Genomic DNA, 22086 nt, shown 5'->3' with positions numbered 1-22086 from the left:
TAAATCCAAGAAAATTGCAACATCAACCACCATACACCCTTCATCAACCTGATAAAGTCTTCATTTTGATCAACTGAGGCGAATACTGGCATGCCGTACTCAAATTTGTCTCTCTTCCAAAACTCATTAGTTTTCCACATGATGACATGCAAGCCATGATCCTAACTGATAGATTAACAACGGGCCCAATCCTAAACGAAATAGAGTTAAGCAAAGTTGATTCTTTGCTCCAATCCTCTCATCAACCCTCCTCACTACATTACTTTACCTCAGAACCAAAAAGCTATCAGGTGGATTGGGGTTCATCTGCAGAAGTGGGAAACTGTTCAACACGTCTTCTCCAGAATCAGGACCACCCCAACATCCAGGAAATTTCAATACATAGATGTTACTTGTATATGTACATACAAAGGGGAACAAGCTCCAAGTCATCTTGTACTTCTTCAGTGAAGCATATGGAAGCTCAAGTGTCAGTGATCTTAGTCCTCTTCTATACTTCAGTCATGGGCAATCTACAGGATACACCACAAAGCACTGGAGAAATAATCACCAATGCTGTCACCTCTAAATCCATTGGCAGAACAGGCAAACCAATGTCAGCACCCTCTCCCAGGACAACATCTCCAGCTTTGAGCCTGTGATCAGCTCAATTGCCTCCAATTTGTGGGCCAAATTGTACAAATGCTTGATACCAAACTCTCAAATCAAGCACTGTACACTGAACTGTTGTGGCAAGAAATTTCCAGGAGGGAAACCATCTTAAGTCTCATTGAAAAACACACAATATCCTCACCAATTCAAAATGGAGGAGCACCGGGGAGGTACTGATTACATTGAATTGACAATGAATGCATCATCTGAAGGCAATTCACAAACAGCAGAAAGAGCACACGCCAACTATCCACCCACCTGATCAAGCAACATTTGTTACAACTGTAACAGAGTGTGCAAATCTTGCATAGGGCTCTTCAGCCATTACAAAGCAAGAGTGGAAGTAAGTCATCCTCAACTCCGAGGAACTGCCAAAGAAGGTGGTATTCCTTATCAATCTTTTGGACTTGTATAGAATGGTTAAGAGCCAGTGAGGTATCTTGTGAATCAAAGAACATCCAGATATACAACAAGAATGTCATCTTAATGTTCAGAGCACTCTTAAAAAAAAGTTTGACTAAGGCAAAAGCTACAAAAAGATATTGTTATTTTCAATTATGTGTGGTCTAATCATTTTAATTCCAGCCTAACAGTGTCCCAACTACAATCAATAAATGTAATTTGTTCCTGAATTTCACATTTTTTCTTGGTTTCCACACTTGAACATGTTGCACAAGATCCCTCTCATGACAGTTTGATGCCATTGTTGCAAGCTTCCTGATTCGAAACTATCACATCCGAAATAAGCAATCATGTTGTTTTCAAAGATTTGCAGCTCTCTATGTGCATTTCTTGCATTAAAAGATTCCCAATATAGAAGGTCTCAATTCCCACTGTGACCTTCCACTGGCAAGTAAACAGCAGTTCAATACCTACATGGATGGATGGCTAACCCAGCCTTTAGCTATGCTTTTGCCCTGATATTATTAGGGGCAACACAGGTAGATGTCCTCTGGGGAACTGAAGCAGCTTGGGGAGTAAACTGATTCAGCTGCCACTCAATCTTTGCAGCCAGATGCACAAAACAGAATTGAAATGAAAACCACCAAGTATTAGATTAGATTGTGCATAGGTGGAACAGGCATTAAGAACATTACAATAGGTGGCTCACATTCACACGTTTGCTTGCATGTCAAAATACCTACTTCCATTGGTTTGGATTCCAACCATTATCACTCCTTCCCCAACACCACCCATACACCCATCCCACAAGCAAATTCAACTGGATTCTGGAAACAGTTCCTTCGCAACTTCCTTTCAGACAGAAAATACCAAAGCCCCTCCTTGAGAACAAGCTCTGATAAATCATGACATTTAATGCAACAAGTCAACCTACCACAGTTTTAAAAGAATCCACCGTCCCCATTAAGAATATATTTTAATTACAGCATCACTTCACCTTACTGTAGGCTTAAATATTGTACTGCAAGACACTTGCAAAAAAAACGTTCTCCAAGTTGCATCATACCACAATGAGAGCATATTGTATAAATAGTTGAGATTAAGATATGGAGAAATTCCTTCCTTTTTGAATCACATCACATTGGACCTGTTAGAGAAAGAACTACTTTTCAAATCTTTCATCGAACTAAGTGGAATCCTCATTACCATACCTGGATAGAGATATTTATTAAAATTTTCTATATTTAAGTTGGCACAGATCATTAAACTACCACATTCGGAAAACTTCTGTTAAAAATAACAGAAGATCAGCAACTGCACCCACATGTATTTATAACCAGAATAATAAAACCTCTCAAGCTGTTAACAACAGCCCTGGGTTGCTTTTCTTGAAAATGCAAAAGGCAGAAAATTCCACAAGTAAATCATACAAGATAACATTCTGAGACAGATAAACAACCTCCCCAATCCTTTACCAAATAAATTTTGTTTAAAAATAAAAAGCTGCTTACTCTTCATCCCCTCCTCCACTTACTCTTCTTTTTGATGTGGGACTCTCAGAGTTTTCCACAGATGGGGCAGACAAGTGGTTATTATGCCAGGTGATGCACTCTTTCCAGTGTTTATGCTGTGCTTCTGTGAATCCCCAACAAATAGCTCTGTGGTTCTCATTGCTAACCCTAATGCTCCTTCTCCATTTTGATGGTCATGGGCCTTCAATTCTCACAAGTCAGAGGGTATGTTATACATTTTCTCAAAGAGGCTGCAAAGCATCATGTAATGGTTTCTCTGTCCACTAAGTCATCTCTTGCCTTGATGGTACTTGGAATAGATTATTTGTTTCTGAAGACTAGCAGCAGGCATGCCTACCAAAGCCAACTGAATAATTAAGGTACCTATGCTAAGACAGTAAACTGGGAGAAGACCACGGCATTGCTGAGGATAGGATTAATGCTGCTCAGTACACAATGAGTTTTGTGCCAAATTGGTGGCCTTTAAGAAAGGAGACAAATCAATTTGCACTAAGGAGAGAGGAGACTCCCTGTTGTCTGCCACAGGGAATATCGTGGCCAAAGTCCTCGTCAATCACTTACTCTTAGTGGTTGAAGAGCTAATCCCAGATGAATTCAGTCCTTTGAGACAGAATGGACATCAGCTTTATCAGGAGTCAACTCTAAGAGAAATAAACAAGCAGCACCAACCACTATACATGACCTTATTTTGTCCTCACCAGACTTTCAACTCCATTAATCAAGGTGGACAGTGGAGCAACCTTCTCAAATTTGACTCTATGCAGAAATTCATATCTATCTAATATGTGCTACATGATGATATGCACGTCATAACCTTAATTAAAGGTGCCACAGACCCAATTTCACTGCAGCTTGACATCAAGCAAGGCTGCCTTACCACCGCAGCATTTTTCCCCAATCTTTCTCATTGCAGTGCTGCACTTCACCAAAAGTTTCCTGCTGAAGTGGTGTTAATCTACAGAACAATGGAAAACTGTCCAACCTATGTCACCTCTACTCCAGAACTAATATCACCCCAATTTCAGTGGTTGAGGTGCAGTACACAGACTTGCTGTGTCCTTTATGCACCAACACTGCCTTCAGATGTCAGAGATAAAGTGTTGAAGATCAATGCTCCATTGAGTCTTAAACACAGGATACCAACAAAAGCAAAAGGTAATTCCAAAACAGATACAGCAATTTCCTATAGAATTAAAAAACAAAGTTACTTCAAGTCAATAATTGACATTCGGAGATTCCGAAGATAATTTTAAGCTTGTGATGCAGAGTTATGGCCTCAATTAAGTGACCTGAACTTGCATCAGTTATCTACTATTATGATACACAGACATAGCAAGATGCAATCCCAGAACATTGACCAGAAACATTACCAATTGAAAAATCTTATTTACAGATTAACACAAGGGCAGAAGCAATATGGTCTTCAACATATACAATTCTCAACCACTGGTCTTTTGGAATAGGAAAAGCCTATTTAGTCATGTTCCACTATTCAACGAAATCATGACTGTTCTAACTTAAGTCCATCTGTCTGTTTACCTTGTAATGTTAAGAAAAACTTCCATTAACACAGAGGTCTCACTCATATATCAAAATGTCAATTGACCCACTCTGTCATTGTTATGATGTGCCCCCAGTACTAGACTCCCTATGTGAAAATAGTGAGGATAGAGAAATACCACCAAGCTCATTCTCCAACCTTCAAAATTCTGGGAAAGATAATCTTAATTTGTGGAAGCACTCACCCCTATATTCCCAATATCATTCTAGTAAATCTATACAACTCTGCTTCCAGGGTAATGTATCCTTCACAAGATGTGGCAGCTACAGATGTACAGAATATTCCAGGTGTGATCTAACTGTTGCTTTGTAAAACTGCAACATGAATTGTAGAATTTCAAAATTATGGCAACTGATTTTAAGAAACCTTACAACTAATAATTAGAACTGAGAAACCCTCATCTATGTCTTTGTTAGCTCCAGACAATAATTCCAAAATATTCCTGTCAAACTTCCCACACACCACCTTCAGTAAACTTGAGGTCATCCAAAACACTAATGCCAATGTCTTAGCTTACACCCAAGTCCTACTCACCCACCACCAGTGCTCATTGACGTTTAACATTCCTAATTAAACAGTTTGACTTTAATATCTGATCCACTTTTACATTCATCTATGGCCTCAACCCCTACTCTCTTTCAATTTCAGATCATCCATCATTGACAGCCATACCTTCAGCTGCCAAGGCCTTAGTCTTGGAATTCCCTCTCTACACCTCTTTCCAATTTTTTAAGCCCTACTTCTGACCCGATTTGGTTATTTGCCAAAAACATCTCTTCATATAACTCAGTATTAATTTTTATTCCATAACATCCCTACAACACACCCAACAGCATTTCATTACATTGGAGGTTGCCTACACAAATACAAGCTGATGACGTTGTTAACTTACAGTAAGCAGTAAAGAACAAGTATCATCTATAGAAACAAGCTAGGGTGGCTGTAGGGCGGTAGGGAGTGCTGAATTCAATCGGCATCTGGTATCTAGAACCAAATCCTAAAAGGAAAAAAAGCTTAATTCACCGCAAACTAAATTTGGAATATAATTATTACCATACCATGGTGATCTTTAATACCCACTCTGAATATTTAACCCCAAATTAAAATGTTTCCCCCTCACCCTCTCGGGGCGCTTTTCCCTGCTGAAGCAAGTAACTGTCTTCAGCAAGTGAGAACCACCAGAAGGCAGACAGCTAAAGCTCTCCAACTAACAGAGTAGGCTGCCTGCCATCCAAGGGTAGTAACTCCCAGCGACACGGCAGACAGACAACAGCTTCCTTCTGTGTATCCGCACACTGCAACTTGTCAGTCCGGATGCCCTACGTCCCTTTCCACCAACACGGCCCACTTTTACAGACATTTAAATTTTTTTTCTTGCTGCAAGGGCAGATGAAGGGAAAGGCGATCACAGCGCCGGCGAACACGAGCGGAAGGGCACCGGCCCCGCCATCCATTCCCGATGCCGGGTATCGACGGGCTGCACTCGGCCACCTGCGGCGGGGAAAAGGAGAAGAGAAAGGAACGCCCTTCGGGGCAACGAAACTCACCCTCGGAGAGCTCAAGTTCGAGCTCGGCCAGTTTCACCTTCACGTCGCGCGGGAGGCTGGGTGTTTCCATGCCGGCCATGAATTTTCTCTCTCTCTCCTTCTCCCTCCCTCTCTCTCTCTCTCGGCGTTCTCCGTTCCTCACGCGCCGCTCAACGCTGCCATAGCGCCAGCACGCGCTACCAACGGCCCTTCCTCCACTCCATTCCCACCCCCGCGCCCGCGCCCGCGCCCGCCAAGCCCACACTCCGCCCGGCGCGCGCGACCCGCACGACCACAACCAGACAAGACAGCGCGCGCGCACTGACGGCGGCACCCTCCGCGTTCCAATCCACGAGCACGAGCGCACATGTCCGTCGCTCGCGCTCGCTCTTCATTGGTCTCCAATTGCTTCTCATCCCCCGTCGACCGCCTCCCGCGACGGCTGTGATTGGACTAGTTTGTATGACAACCCGCTCCCAACCGCCGTGCAGGTGCCCGACAGCCAAGCCCTCCCATTGGTCGGAGGGGGGGGGAGATTGAGATTTTTTTTTGCCACGCAACGGGCGGAGCATGAAGGACGCCGGGCGGTTGACTGTTGAAGGCGGGGCTGTGGGGGTGGAAGGAGAGGAATGCGCAGTAAACAGGTATAGCGAACGGTTAGAAAACTCATCACTGCAGAAACACAAGCACAGCCCCCAGTTGGGGCGTACGGTAGAGATGAATGGAAGCTGTCAGGATGAGATAAATACGCCGCACGGTTTGGTTGGTGTTTCTTGCGCGGGGACCGGAGTGGAGCTGCTGAAAGTTGAGGGCACGGAGGGCCCATTCCTCACCAGAGAGGGAAGAGTGGGGCTCAAATATTCGGCGGTGCACGGGAATTCGCTCGCACACACGGTGAGCCGCTGAATGTCAACGGCGTGAACGCACCAGTGGACCTGCTTTGGTGTTCATTAATAGGGCTGCAGCCATCAGAACTGTCCCTCTTCCTTCAAGTAGGTGCCTTTCCATCATTACTGAACGCCTCCATCATCTCACGGCTGGATCCACAATCAAATGCTTGAGCCGAATTCTTTCCTCCATCTCTGCCCGACTGCTCAATCCTGCCTTCCCGTGACATCTTCCCAACGCTGATATCATTTGTTCATTCCACCCCCAATTGATCAAAATACTGTACGCGGTCTGCCCGACTCTTCCACCATGTGCCTGACCATCCAGCGCAGTCCTGTCTTCAGTAAAAACACGAAGAAAATAGGAGTATGCCACTTGGCTCCTCAAGACTGTCCTGACGTTCAATATGATCGTGCCTGTTGAATGCTTGCCTCAACGCTTCTGTTCCAGTTTCCCTTAACCCTCAATTCTTTGATATTTCAAATAATTATCTCATTATATCTGATGATCTGGCCTCCATCAGCCTCTAGGCCAGAGAATTCCAGAGGTTCACTACTCTCTGAGAGAGGAAATTTCTATGCACCTGGGTTTTAAATAATCAGGCCCTTATTTTGTAGCTATGACCCCTTGTTGTAAATTTTCCCACTAATGAAAACATCTCAACGCCTACCCTGTCAAGCCTTCTTGGAATCTTGTATGGATATGCAAGAAACTGCAGCCCTCATTCTTGTATACTCCAAGGAATAGAAACCCAAACTGTCTAGCCTTTCTTGATAGGACAACCCTCTCATCCAAAGAATTAATCTGGTAAATCTCATTTGGACTGCTTCCAATGCTACTCTATCTCTTTTAGGTAAGAGGACAAAAACTGTGGTGTGGTGTGGCCTCACCACCACCCTATACAATTGTAACAAAATCTCCCTATTCTTAAACTCCAACCCCTTTATAATAAACGTCAACAAGCCTTTTGCCTTTTTAACTACTCGTTGGACCTGCCTGCTAACATTTTGTGAGTCATGCACAAGAATATTTGGATCGCTCTGAACTTCACTTATTTGCAGTGTCTCCAGTAAGATAATAATCAACCTTTTCATACAACACATATTTAACTCCTTATTTGCATTGCCCAAGGCCTTTACTAAACTGCAAATTAATCTTCATGAAATTTTAAAACACTATCTTCAATAGTATTAGTGCCAAGGACATGGAGTAATTTTTATTAGATTTTATTAATTATTTTATTAGATTCCCAAATATTTTTCAAATTGGAAAAACATTTTTTTGTTCGCATGTTTCAACAAGAACCACCTTCCTGGAAGACATAACAAGATTTTATTTTAAGAAGATGGTCTTGATTATGAGCTTGCACTTGCCCCACTTTAAACTCCATTTCCCAGGTTTTTGCCCATCATTCAATTATATCCTGCTGCAGAATCACAAAGTCCTTGCAACTTGATCTTCACCAGATTACAGACCAGTCATCTTGACATTCCAAAGACGTACAGGTTAGGATCCATGGGCATGTTATGTTGGCGCTGGAAGAGTGGCGACACTTGCGGGCTGCCCCCAGCACATTCTCAGTAATGCAAAAAGACTCATTTCACTGTGTGTTTCGATGTACATGTGACTAATAAATAAATATCTTAATAGAATCCCTACTGAAGGTAATAATAGAACATTTAGAAGCAAAAAAGGTATAGCGTGTCAGTATGGATTTCAAAGCAGAAAATCTTGCATAACCAATCTTGCTGATTTTATTTTAACAAGGCAGCAGAGTGTACAATGGTAATGTAGTATGTGAAATTTATCTAGATTTTCAAAACATTTTCAATATATTACCCTATGATAGACTAATGGAAAAGGTCAGAGAATACAGAATGAGGAAACAAGTTGATTGCTAGCTGCCTTTAGTGCAGAAAACAGAGAGAGAATAAAAGGTAGCTTTCACTGTTGAAGATGGGAAAGTATCATTACCTGAGGACCAGGGTTGAGACCACTACTGTTCACAATTTGCATTAATATTAGAGTCTGGAATCAAAAGCACAGTTTTTTTAATTTGTAGATGTAGATATAATAACTGTTGCTGACAAGAACGTCAAGTTACAGAATAACATTAATAAACTTTCAGAATACACAAATAATTGGCAGATGAAGAACAAAATAGGTAAATGTGCCGCAGTTTATTTTGATAGGAAAGATGGAGGGGTTACTTACTACTTGGATGCTATGAGAATAAATGACGTGAGGAACAAAGGAAGTAAAAAGAGGTTAGGTGAAACCTGTATCAACCCTTAGTTATAGCACATTGAGATACTGTTCAGTTCATATTACCACTTTATAAAAACAATACAGAGACACTTGAGAGGTTGCAGTGGAAATTTGCAAGAAAATGTCCTAAACACTAAAGTAAAAATAAAGGGAACATTGGATATCTTTAGAACAGGAAGCCATGGGTCGACTTAATACAGGTGACCCCCTTGTTACTTGTGGGGGCGGGGGTGTTTCATTTCTAGAAAATGGTCCGTATCATTTTTTCCATAATGCAAAGCCATGTCTACTCATATTTCAAGAAGTGAGAGTTGGGGGAAAAAGAAGTGTTTATTTTTTTCATGGAAATCCTGTCAGAGCAAATTTTATTTTGTATCTTAAATTTTTGGGTAATGTGGGGGTCGCCTGGATAGGTCTTTAAAAATTATGAAGATTACAGGAGAATGAATGCAGAGAGAATATTCCCACTTGTGGGGAAGAACTATAACACAGTCGCCAAGAAATCCAATAGAAAATTCAGAAGAAACCCAGAGTGGTGAGAATGTCAAACTGCTGTCAGAGACAGTGGTTGAAGTTATTAAGATAGATGCATTAGGGAGGGTGGAGAAATGCATGAGAAAAAGGAATAGAGTCTTGCACTGAAAGATTTAAATAAAGAAAGACAACAGGAGTCAAGAGTAGAGTATAAATACTGACATAGACTGTTTGGGCCTGTAATGTATACCTTGTGAAAAGGCCTGTGCTGTCTCATACAGCAGCTTTGTTCTCAGTCACAATTAGAATACCGGTGGCCATTCAGCAAGCCAACCCAAGAGCTGCAATATCAGGCAAGTTAATGCTGGCCACTCTGAAACAAGGGCATAGAATATTGGATGTGTAAGGGAAGGTCAATTCATTGCTCAGACCTCTTCAAAACTGCCTTTTCACATTGGATCCACCCAAAGGTATCAAGTGCTGAACACTAAATGTTCCTTGACCAGGTACCGATACCCATGAAACATAACTTCTGATATCTTGGATGACCATCCCCTAAGCAGCCAACATTCTATTGCCTACTAGGATGTCTTTTAAACTTGTAAATGAGCTTTAAGTAATTTATTTAATTAGGCCTCCGCAATATTATACACTATTCTCCAACCAAGCAAATGGACAAGTGTATAGTAAACTAAATTTTACAGCTAAACCTATTTGCTTATAATTAATAGGGACAAAAATATAAGCAACTATTATTCAGGTAGGGGAGTCCAAAACTAGAGAGCATAGATTTAGGGTGAGAAAGCAAAGAATTAAAAGGGACTCGAGGGGCAACTTTTTCACATAGAGGGTGGTGAGTATATGGAACAAGCTGCCAGAGAAAGTGGTTGAGGCAGGTGCAATAGTATCATTTAAGAGGCACTTGGATAGCTACATACAGGGGCAGGGCTCTTAGAGTGATATGGTGGAACACATGAAATTGGGAGTAGATGGGTGGGCACTATGGTCAGCATGGTCTTGGGCTAAAGTGTCTGTATCTGCTGTATTGCTCTATGACTCTATAATAAGCATAATTGTACATAATTCCTTCAGTGTTCTTAATATCTGCCTTCTCCAATAATCAAGACTGTCTTCTTAAAATAAAATCTTGTTATGTCTTTCAGGAAGATGGTTTTTTGTTGAAATATGCGAACAAAAAATGAATGGTGTTTTTCCAATTTGAAAAATATTTGGGAATCTAATAAAATCTAATAAAAAATACTTCATGTCCTTGGAACTAATACTATTGAAGATAGTATTTTAAAATTTCATGAAGATTAAGTTGCAGTTTAGTAAAGGCCTTGGGTGATGCAAATAAGGAGTTAAATATGTGTTGTTTGGATTCTTGGCTGGTTTAAGACTTCAATATCTTTCGCCAAGGACTTGCTAAATATGTCTCCTACCAAAGCCGTAATAGTCTTAAGATGGCAATCCATATCACCAATGACACCAAAAGATTGTTTGTTGGGCATAGTGCTTTGAGTTTGCATAATTGATTTCAGAAAAGATATTGAGTTGTTTGGGTCTCTAAATAAAATAATATACACCTGTAAGAACAACAATCCTATTTTTATCATTGTTGGAAATGAGTAATAAAGGACCTTGAGGTAATTGCTGAAGGGGAAAGGAAGGAAGAACTTGTAATTCTCCAATATTGTTTTCATTCTCAGGATATTCAATGTACTTCACAAACAATGAATTACTTCTGAACTACAATTACTGTAAAATGAACAAACGTTGAGGCCAATTTTCTCACAAAGAAGTAAGGAAAAGCATAAATGAGTAAGTGAGGGCTGATTGAGGGAAAAATGTTGCTTTGGACACTGGGATAAGCTACCATTTGTCAAAGAATGTTCTGGGATTTTTTTTGTCCTCTTTTCCAACGAGTTCCCTGGTATCAAGGATATTTCACTACCACTCCAGTTCTGTGGGTTCTGAAGAGATTATGGCCAACTTCAGACCTTCTGAGTTGCTCCAGCTTTTTGTGTTTTGCTCCAGATTCCAGCATCTGCAGTCTCTTGTGTCTCCTGAAACACACAGTCTATTTATGTGCTCATGACAATACAGAGCCTCAATTTATTATCTCATTGGCAAGTTGGTGCTCTCCATTTCTGCTCTGAAGTTTCTGTCCAAATTACCTGCTCATGTCCTTGAATATAACTCTAATCCAGAAATGTGAACTCTCCTAACAATGTTAAACATACTTATTGTACAGCTACACATATTAATTGAAATATAGGTGATAGAAAAGTATTTTGAGTATTTACAAGTAACTAAATAAATGGGAATCACCAGAAGTGGAAATGGGCAGTATGTGCACAATGTGAAAACATGACAATCTTGATTATCGATCAGAAAAAAGATAAGACATACTGCAAGGCAACCATCAGAAAGAGGGAGACATATTGTGATTGAAAGTAAAGCAGATAACATTTAAGGGAAGGGTTAGATAGATCTTAGAGCAGAATAAAATGTCAACACAACATTGTGGGCCGATGGGCCTATACTGTGCTGCAATGTTCTATAAATTAATCTTCTGGCAATGCTGTTGCCAAGAACAGGTATCAGTAGTCCTGAAAACTTCCTCCCACAACAGCAAGAATGGAAATGAACCTGGGCTCCAGTATGACAATTGTGATGAACAAGCTCTATATGTAATATTAATATGCCAAGGTATGATCAACCTTTGATGAGGCAAAAAGCCTACTGTCCAAGCTATTCCCAGGCAAACAATTAGCCAATCAAGCCAGATCTAATCTTATGTATTTTCTGAGGTTAGTCGTTGTAAATACCTCTCCCATTTACCCTAGTGACTTTAGGAGGAGGAAAGTTAGAATCTGTGGGATCTATTTTGTAAACAGCATTTGTGAACTTGCATAATACAGAATTATTCAACACTAGTACAAAAATAGTTATTTAAACATTTGAGAAGTAATAGTTTCAACTAACCACATTATTGTAGCAGTAGATCTGCCTTTACAGTACCTTTCTCAGTTCATTGAATCAAGATACAAATTGTAATCTTTGTCTAAAAATGCACACGAGCTATGATAAGCTTGATAAATTGAGTTATTAATACTCTATATCAAAATAGATAAACTATAAAGTATTATACTTTTCTGTGTCTGGGTTATGCTTTCTCTAATCGGTTCTTACAAAAATTGAATTCTCAGTTTTTCTCCTTACTTCTGATGAGGTAATTGAATTTACAACACTACTCTGCAGTCCTGAAGATGAGAGTTGGCAATGACTGCTATTCCAGGTGGCACAGCTGACATTTCTCGCATGTTTTCTACCATGAACACCCAGGAGTCCTTGTATCTTCAGCTCACTTTCCTGAAAGCACTATGCCGATGAGACAGTGAAATTATCTTCCGCTATCTGTACGTTGTGGATTGTTGGGTGATTTGGCCATGTGCCAGTTCCACCAAGGTAGAAGAAAAAGATTGATGAGACACACAATCAAGTTAACTGCTAACAAAGTGAGAACCCAACTGTTGTTCTTTAATTCAAATAAAGCAAAATGCTACAGATACAGAAAATCTGAAGTGAAAACAGCAACTTCCGGAGTGCTCAGCAGTTAGGCAGGATTTCTGAAGAAAGAGTTAATGTTTCAGGACTTGTTAGTCTCTCAATAACCTACTTGTGTTCAGCTAGAACTAGCATGTTAGAGGCTGCATTCTAATTTCAGTGGCGCCTAGTCAAGAACAGTTGTCTTAAAGATTTTATGCCAGTACTCCAATAGTAGTACAATTAGACCATGTAAGGTCTCGTGTAAATCCTTTACTTGTCTATTAGTTGTGTTCTAAGTACAGATATTCCTCAATATATGAAAAGATTATGTTCCTTGAAATGTTTTGTTAGACAAAAATTTGTAAAGCAAGAACGTTTTCCCATTTGTTTCAATGAAGAAATAATGGGTTGCATTCCAGAGCTCAAGAATTTCAGTCATAAAAATCAACAGAGGTATCTTAAACAATAAAATATATTTTTCTTAATAATTAAATTTTAAATTGAGATAATAACATGAAGTACCCTTACACGCTACTCATTAAACGAAACATACAAGATCCTAAGGGATCTTGATTGGGTAGATGTGGAGATGATGTTTTCTCATTTCAGAGAACCTAGGTCTAGGGATTACTGTGTTCAAACAAGGTTTGGCCCATTTACGACAGAACAAAATAAGGGCTTGCTCATTTATGGTAGAGGAGGGTGAAGGTACCTTGGAACTCTGCTTAAAGGCTAGTGGAAGCAGAGGATGAACCTTCTCTGAGGCAGATTCTCGATAAGCAAGGGGGTGAAAGATTACCATGAATCAGTGAGAATGCGGAGTTAAGGTTGTAATCTAATCATCTGTGATCTTATTGAATGGCAGAGCCAGGCTTGAGTGCTCTACCACTTCTGATTCTTCATAAATACGTGATAGTAATGCCTTTACATGTTGAGGTGGAGGTGGATGAGTTGTCAAAGGTGTTTGCATGGTGGAGATGGTGAATTTGAGCTTGATTGAGTTTACAACCTCCATGAAGATGGCTCTTCCTGTGGATAATGAATGAGTTTTAAAGAAAGTGTGGATGGAAATCTGGGCAGCTCTTTTTTTTCTAATGAAGCTCCTTAGAGCAATGCACAGGATTTTCTTTCATGTGGTCACACCCAGCACTGTGCTTTGTATTGGGATTATTTTTTCTCGATGTGGAAGAACACCTCCAAAAACCTTTCTTATAGTGAATTGTTTTGGTGCTCATGGTGCTTTGTTCCTCATAAGACTCTGTTGCTTAAGCTCTTACAAATCCTCATTTATAGGATTTCAGCATGAAATTCCATCAACACTTCCATGTAATCCTGGTTTGCTTCATCAAATCCATCCTCGTTTGCCAATTTAACAATGTCTTTGGCGATTATTCTGGTTCATTAGCCTACGGAGTGGTGCATACACCTGGCCATAATTTCCACTACACACCATTATTGCATGGATTATATCATTCAAGAGGTACTGATATGTCTTATGGCTATTTTGACATTGTATCTCTTCCAAATTTCCTGAACGTCAGTTCTTCATTGCCCTTTCACTCTGAAGTATACACTGCAGATAGTAAGCTTTAAAACACCCCGATCCATGGATTTTAACAATGGAGTGGTATTAAGTAATGCTGCTTGGATGTTGTCAGCTGTGTTCTCAAACTTTAAGAGATGTCTGGGCATTACTGATAATGAAGAAGGCTCTGCATTACAGGTTATTCCTCACGTAACGTTGTTTGTTGAAAGAGAAGAGAAACAATTTGATATAGTCTTGAAAGAGCAGAGCCATCATCCAGGCTCTGGGTTGGATGATAGCTCACCAACACCACTGGAACGGTGGCCTATGAATATCCCTTTAGATTCTCTGAGTGATAGATTAAGAGAGGCTTAAGTTTACAGTCACCCTCTGCAATGTCTCCAAGGACATTGGTAAATCAAGGAATATCTATAGTGCAATTCCCTGCTTCAAAATATTTTTCCATTAATATGCACCCATAAATCTATTCAATTATAGGGCCCTGACTGATTATCATTAGAGATGAAAAGGAGAGGTTTTGTTTTGCAGGATGAGGTATGTTCCCCTTGGACACCAAAGGAAAAAAAGATTGCACATTCTTTAACAGGGACATTGTCTTCCTGCTGACTTTGCCAGATGATTTACTTACCTTTGGCAGTGTAGAAAGCACAATTGTAAAAGAGCCAGATGCAAAATTCAGTGAAGCAACAGAATTAGGTCACCTTTTACATTCTAGTCATGGAGTCATACAGCACAGAAGCAGGCCCTTCAGGCCATCAAGTCCATATCAGCCATCAAGTCCATATCAACCATCAAGCACCCATTTACACCAACACCTTGTTCCTTCACAGAAAGGTTTCAGTGGTTCAAGAAGGCAGCACACCTCCAGCTTCTAATAGCAAATGGGGATGGGCAATAAATCCTGCCCTTACCATCAAAGCCCAAAAAATGAATTAAATTTCTGTTGCACCCTCTATTGTCTCCACATCTTTCTGAAAGTGTAGTGTGCAGAAATTGACACAATACGCAAGTAATGGTTGAAACAATGTTGTTTGAAGCTTCACCATGACTTACATAGCCCTGTTGTTTTTGCCTGTAAAGCCCAGGATACCATATGCTTTTTACACACATTCCTATCCTGTTCCCCTTTTAGAATTGTGCCCAATAGTTTATATTGCCTCTTTACATTCTTCCTATCAAAATGTGCAAAGTATTTCTCAGCACTCTCTATTTGCTACCTGTCCATCCACTCTACTCTTTCTTTACCTCCTTGGAGTTTACTGTCATCTTTCTCACTGTTCACTACACCTCCAAGCTCCGTGTCATCAGCAAATTTGGAAAAGTAGTCGGGTCCATATTATTCAAATATATAAAGAAAAGCACAGGTTTTAAATGCAAACCTTGGGGAACCACTACATTCTTTCCCCTAATTTAGCCCCTTTTATTCCTTTAATCTTGATGACAATAAAAGCTCTCTTGCGCCCTCTCTACACCTTCCTGAACATCCTCCACATCTTTCTGAGAGTGTGATGTTATATGGGATTTTATCAGGTATCTTTTGGAAGTCCATATAAATTACAAAATATAATTTTCCTTGAACAAATGCATAATGGATTTAGAAAACATCCTTTTTTAACATTTGCAATTCTCCAGTCATGGCATACCACCTGAATCTATACAATTGGGAATATTATGGCCAAAGCCTCTGCAATTTTCTCCTTTACTTCCATCAGCAACTTAGGTTGCAGCCTATCTGGCTACTTTATCCACTTTCAGCAACAGCTAGCCTTTCCTAGCTATCCAGAATCTTAACTCTCTTTAAGAAAGACTCATGACCTTTCTGCAATATCACACTTCAGAAAGGAACTAAGTACAAATAACGATTGGGATGTCATTGCTGCATAAAGCACGCTGGTGTCCCACTTTGCCTCTTACCTATATTTTGTATGTACAACAGCAACTGTGTATTTTGTTCATAGGTACTCCTTGAACTGGAAGCTTTTAGATGTTAAATTGTTTGCTCTAAACAATAACTTTCTTCCACAAAATCTTTGTGAAGTTCTATATGAAATCATAAAATGATAGAGCAGAAGGCAGCTGTTCTGTCCATTATGACTTTGTAGGTGCTTCAGTAGAGCTCATCAATTTCATCAACTTTGCCACCAACTTCCACCCCGCCCTCAAATTCATTTGGTCCATCTCCGACACCTCTCTTACCTTTCTTGATCTCTCTGTCTCCATCTCCAGAGAGAGATTATCTACCAACATCTTTTACAAACCCATTGACTCCCACAGTTACCTTGGCTACATCTCTTCCCACTCTATCACTTGCAAGGATGCTATTCCCTTCTCTAAGTTCCTTCGTCTCTGCTGCATCTGTTCGCATGATGAGGCTTTCCATTCCAGGACATGCGAGATGTCCTCCTTTTTCAAAAAACGGGGTTTCCCCTCCACTGCTATCAATGCAGCCCTCACCTGCATCTCCTCATTTCCCGCATGTCTGCCTTCACACCATCCCCCCCACCCCACACCCTGACATAACAGGGATAGGGTTCCCCTTGTCCTCACCTACTACCCCATAAGCCTCCACATCTAACATATCATTCTCCACAACTTCTGCCATCTCCAACGGGATCCCACCACCAGGCACATCCTCCCCTCTCCACTTTCTGCAAAGATCGTGCTCTCTGTGACTCCCTTGTCTGCTCGTCCCTCCCCACCGATCCCCCTCCAGGCACTTATCCCTGCAACCGTGTTAAGTGTTACGCCTCCTCTCTCACCAACATTTAAGACCCTAAACAGTCCTTTGAGGTGAGGCAGTCCTTCACATGTGAATCCACCAGTGTCACTTATTGCATCCGGCGTTCCCGGTGTGACCTCCTCTATATCAGTCAGACCCAATGCAGATTGGGTGACTGCTTCATCGAGCACCTTCACTCTGGTTGCCACAACAGCCAGGATTTCCCAGTGGCCAGCCACTTCAATTCCACTTCCTATACTGACATGTCTATTCACGGCCTCCTCTACTGCCACTTTGAGGCCAGACACGGGTTGGAGGAGCAACACCTCATATTCCGTCTCGGTAGTCTCCAACCTGACGGCATCAACATTGATTTCTCTAACTTCCGGTAACCTCTCCCTTCTGATTTCCCTCCCCCTCCTTTGTTTTCCCTCTTTCCTGTGGCCCCCTAACCCCTTCTCTTTCCCCTCCCCCACCGTCATGACCTGCCCATCACCTCCCTGTTTCCCCACCTTCCCTTTATTTCATGGTCTACTGTCCTCGCCTATCAGATTCCTACTCCTTAAGTCCTTTGCCTCTTCCACCTATCCCCTTCCAGCTTCTCTCATCATTCCCACTTCCCGCCCTCCCCTCCCCCACCTACCTACCTTCCCCCTCTCATCTGGACTTGCCTATCACCTGCCAGCTCATGTTCCTCCCCCCAACCTTTTATTCTGGCTTCTGCCCTCTTTCCATTTCTGATGAAGAGTCTTGGTCCAAAACATCGACTGTTCCTTTCCATAGGTGCTGCCTGACCTGCTGAGTTCCTCCAGCATTTTTTGTGTGTTGCTGCAGATTTCCAGCATCTGCAGAATTTCTTGTTTATCAATGATTTCTATTAGCGTTCTTTCCCTATACCACAATGCTTGTCATTGTTGCAATCCCAACTAGGATTTGATATGAGTTTCCATTGAAGCAACAGGTGACCACGTCTTTTAGATCAGTTTATCACTAATTCAGAGCTGAACATGTATTGTGTGAAGGGTCCAGTCCAGGTACTGGTTCTGTAGTATTGGTTATAAAATCTTTGGTATCTTGTTGTTGTTCCAATGAGATGTTCATTATGTGTCATCTGAGTCTTTTCCAAGGAAATTTCCTTGATTTGATCAGATGGCTTAGCATGACTTCCATCTGCCCATATGATGAATTTATAAGATACTATTAGTAAGCTGGGGAATTGAGCTTTCTCTTCAAATGGGAAATGGTGTTCACCAGTGCCAGGAACAAGTTAATAGATATCAATTCAATGCTTCAATAATGGTATTCATAGTTATGTTTAGCTATAAATCCAATTCCTTTGCATGGCAACTGTCATTCCATGCTGGAGCACAATACCCTGTCGTGAAGTACAATGAAGGTTAAAACAGTCATTCCGGAGGTCTTTGCCCTGAAACCAGTTTGGTTCCTGCAAGTTTCTGCAGAAGATTTGTTTGTGCCTTCATCTTTTCTTTGGTAAATTCAGCAAATACTGCTTGAAAATGAAGGAACAGGCCAGTCATACTTCAGTTGCAAAGTCCACATGCTCCCCCTCCTTTCACAAAAATTGATGTTCACTTTTTGAAACATTAACTTTACTCTTAAGTAATATTGTTAGTTAAGTTTTGCTAATGGATTGAAATGTAATTTACAGTAATGGAAGTATCATTCAGTTCTTGAAATTATTTGTTCAATATAGCATTGAAGAAGCTGAATTTGGAGGACTGTATGTGTCTAGGAATGTTGTATGACTGGAGAAGACTAGAAATGGAACTGGCATGGCCATGGAGAGGTTTAAAAATATTGTTGAGAATTTTAAAATCAACCCTTTGCTTAACTGAAGCCAATGTAGGTCAGCATAAACAGCAATGACAGATCAAAGGGAGTTGGTGCAAGATAGGATTCATGAAACATATTTGACTATCGTGTTTACAGAGAGCAGAACAAGTGAAGCCAGCCAGAAATGCATTGAAATAGTGAACTCTAAAGATGTAGATCAGGGTTTCAGCAGGAGATAAACTCAAGAGGTGGCGGAGATAGAGATTGGCTGTCTTAGTGATGATGTCACTATGTGTTCCATAGCTCATCTTTGGGATCAGATATAACACTGTCTTCTGCACTGTGTAGTTCGCTCTCAGGCCATGGAGAGAAATAGAATCGAAGATGAGAGAATGGTGTTTGTCGAAGGGATTGGCTTGGGTTTTCTCAATTTTCAGTGCAGAAAATTTCTCACCTCACCTCTGACAGATTCATCTGGTTGAAGATCCTTCTGCCACAGGAAACAGCTCCTCCTCACTTCATTAAAACCCTGAATGATTTGAATAACACCATTAGATATTCCTATAGCCTTCCCTAGTATGTGGCTACAGCTTTTCTAAAACAAATATCGCTGCTTATAACTTAAATCATGCATCCTTATTAATAGTCCAGTAAAAATCTCCTCTGCACCCTCTCCAAAAGTTTGCCTTCTTTCATAAAGTATGAGGATCTGTAATCTGTAAAAGCATAACTTTTTCCTGCCTTTTTCTATCAAAGCAAAAAAACACTAAATACCTTCCTTATCATGTCCTGCCTCCTTCAAAAGATTTCATAAGTTTCCACTCAGATCTTTGTTCCTGCACTGCTTTTAAAATGTCATTTTTATATCTTCTCTCCTTCCCAATGGCCTTGGTCCTTTTCCTTTTAATGCCTTTCACTCCAAAAAAGAGACTGTCCTCATGCCACTTGCACATTGTTCTCCAGTTCCATGATTTCCTTACTACGTACTACAACCTCTGAGTCTCATGTTGATGATTGGAGAAGAATCATCTATTACACAGATTGGTTAATTTCATTTGACCTCTGCTTTTCAGCAGAATGCTGTGCTCCTTTAGTTTGTCCAATGACACTTATTTGCTCAGAAATACAATCCTTTGAGGTGCTGCTACTCTGACTGATAAAGGCCATTGAAAACCAGTTTGTGAACACCACATTCTCAGTATTGTGCTGTTTGCCTTTGCAGCCTTCCAGAAAACTACCCACTTACCATTTCCTGAACTCTCGATGGCTGCAGGGTAATGCATTTCCTGAACAGTCTATGACTGCAGGGTAATCCCCTCTAATGTATGATCCAGGAAATTTGCCACCTCCAATACACCTTGGTGTGACTTCAGCCTCCCTGATGCCAATAGAAGTAATTCCTGTACAACTGGGTTTTCAAGGTACAGAGGGGTAACAGGAAATTGAGACTATGGCCTTAGCTCTCCAATCTATTAATATTCATGTATTCATTTACCTCCTAATTGTTTGTTATAATTGCTTGATATTTACTGTATGTCTACTAAATTGTAGGCATATGGTATGTTGCCTCCCAGGTGCCAGGGTCAGAGAAGTCTCAGATCGAATCCATAACATTCTTAAGAGAGAGGATGAGCAGCCAGAATTCGTGGTACATATTGATACCAACTACATAGGATAGGATAACGGATGAAGTCCTAAAGATGAAATACAGGGAGTTAGGAAGGAAGCTAAGAAGCAGGACCTCGAGGGTTGTAATCTCTGGATTGCTGGTTGTGCCATGCACTAGTGAGGATAAGAATAGGAGGATGTGGCAGGTGAATGCGTGGCTGAAGAGTTGGTGCAGGGTACAGGGTTTCAGATTTGTGGATCATTGGGATCCCTTCTGGGTAAGGTATGACCTGTACCAAAGGGACAGGTTGCACCTGAACTGGAAAGGGACCAATATTCTTGCAGTTTAGCAGGGCAATGGGAACCCAAGTGATTAGTATTATTGGTGTTGGTTTATTATTGTCACTTGTACCGAGGTACAGTGAAAAACTTGTCTTGCATACCGATCGTACAGATCAATTCATTACACAGTGCAGTTACATTGAGTTAGTACAGAGTGCATTGAGGTAGTACAGGTAAAAACAATAACAGTACAGAGTAAAGTGTCACAGCTACAAAGAAAGCGCAGTGCAGTAAGGTGCAAGGTCATAACAAGGTAGATCGTGAGGTCAGAGTCATCTTAAGGGAACCATTCAATAGTCTTATCACAGTGGGGTAGAAGCTGTCCTTAAGTCTGGTGGTACATGCCTTCAGGCTCCTGTATCTTCTACCTGATGGAAGAGGAGAGAAGAGAGAATAACCCGGGTGGGTGGGGTCTTTGATTATGCTGGCTGCTTCACCAAGACAGCGAGAGGTAAAGACAGAGTCCAAGGAGGGGAGGCTGGTGTCTGTGATGCACTGGGCTGTATCCACAACTCTCTGCAGTTTCTTGCGGTCCTGGGCAGAGCAGTTGCCGCACCAAGCCATGATACATCCAGATAGGATGCTTTCTATTGTGCATCGATAAAAATTGGTGAGAGTTAAAGGGGACAAACTGAATTTCTTTAGCCTCCTGAGGAAGTAGAGGCGCTGGTGAGCTTTCTTGGCCATAGCATCTACGTGATTTGATCAGGACAGGCTGTTGGTGATGTTCACTCCCAGGAACTTGAAGCTCTCAACCCTCTCAACCTCAGCACCATTGACGTAGACAGGTGCATGTACACAGCCCCCTTTCCTGAAGTCAATGACCAGCTTTTTCGTTTTGTTGACATTGAGGGAAAGGTTGTTGGTCTGGAGCAGTTGATGTAAATGTAGATGCAATGTTCAGAGAACCTGTGAGGAAGGATAGGCAGTGGATAGGGCATAAATGCAGTCAGTTGGAGGGGTTAAAATGTGTTTAATGCGAGAAGTATTGAGAATAAGGGTGATGAATTTAGCATGGATCAGTACATGGAATTATGATGTTGTAGCCATTACGGAGACTTGGATGTTGCAAGGGCAAGATTAGCTGATTGATGTTCCAGGGTTTAGATGTTTAAAAAGGGATAAAGAGGGAGGGGCAGTGGCATTGCTAATCAGCGATGGTATCACAGTTGCAGAAAGAAAGGCTGTTGTGGAGGGATCGAATACTGAATCAGTGTGGGTGG

General features: G+C 41.1%; 1 protein-coding gene across 1 annotated transcript in view; it reads right to left on the bottom strand.

Moving 5' to 3' along the window:
* LOC127568815 (disco-interacting protein 2 homolog A-like) overlaps positions 1 to 6044 on the bottom strand; it is a 202336-nt gene extending 196292 nt beyond the window's left edge. The window contains 1 exon segment of the mRNA XM_052013011.1: positions 5694 to 6044. Within this exon segment, the coding sequence (XP_051868971.1) occupies positions 5694 to 5772 (79 nt within the window). The 5' untranslated portion in view covers positions 5773 to 6044.
* Positions 6045 to 22086: the final 16042 nt, after the last annotated feature.

The sequence above is a fragment of the Pristis pectinata genome, chromosome 1 (assembly GCF_009764475.1).
Source record: "Pristis pectinata isolate sPriPec2 chromosome 1, sPriPec2.1.pri, whole genome shotgun sequence".
NCBI lineage: Eukaryota > Metazoa > Chordata > Chondrichthyes > Rhinopristiformes > Pristidae > Pristis > Pristis pectinata.
This window is presented reverse-complemented; position numbering and strand designations above follow the sequence as displayed.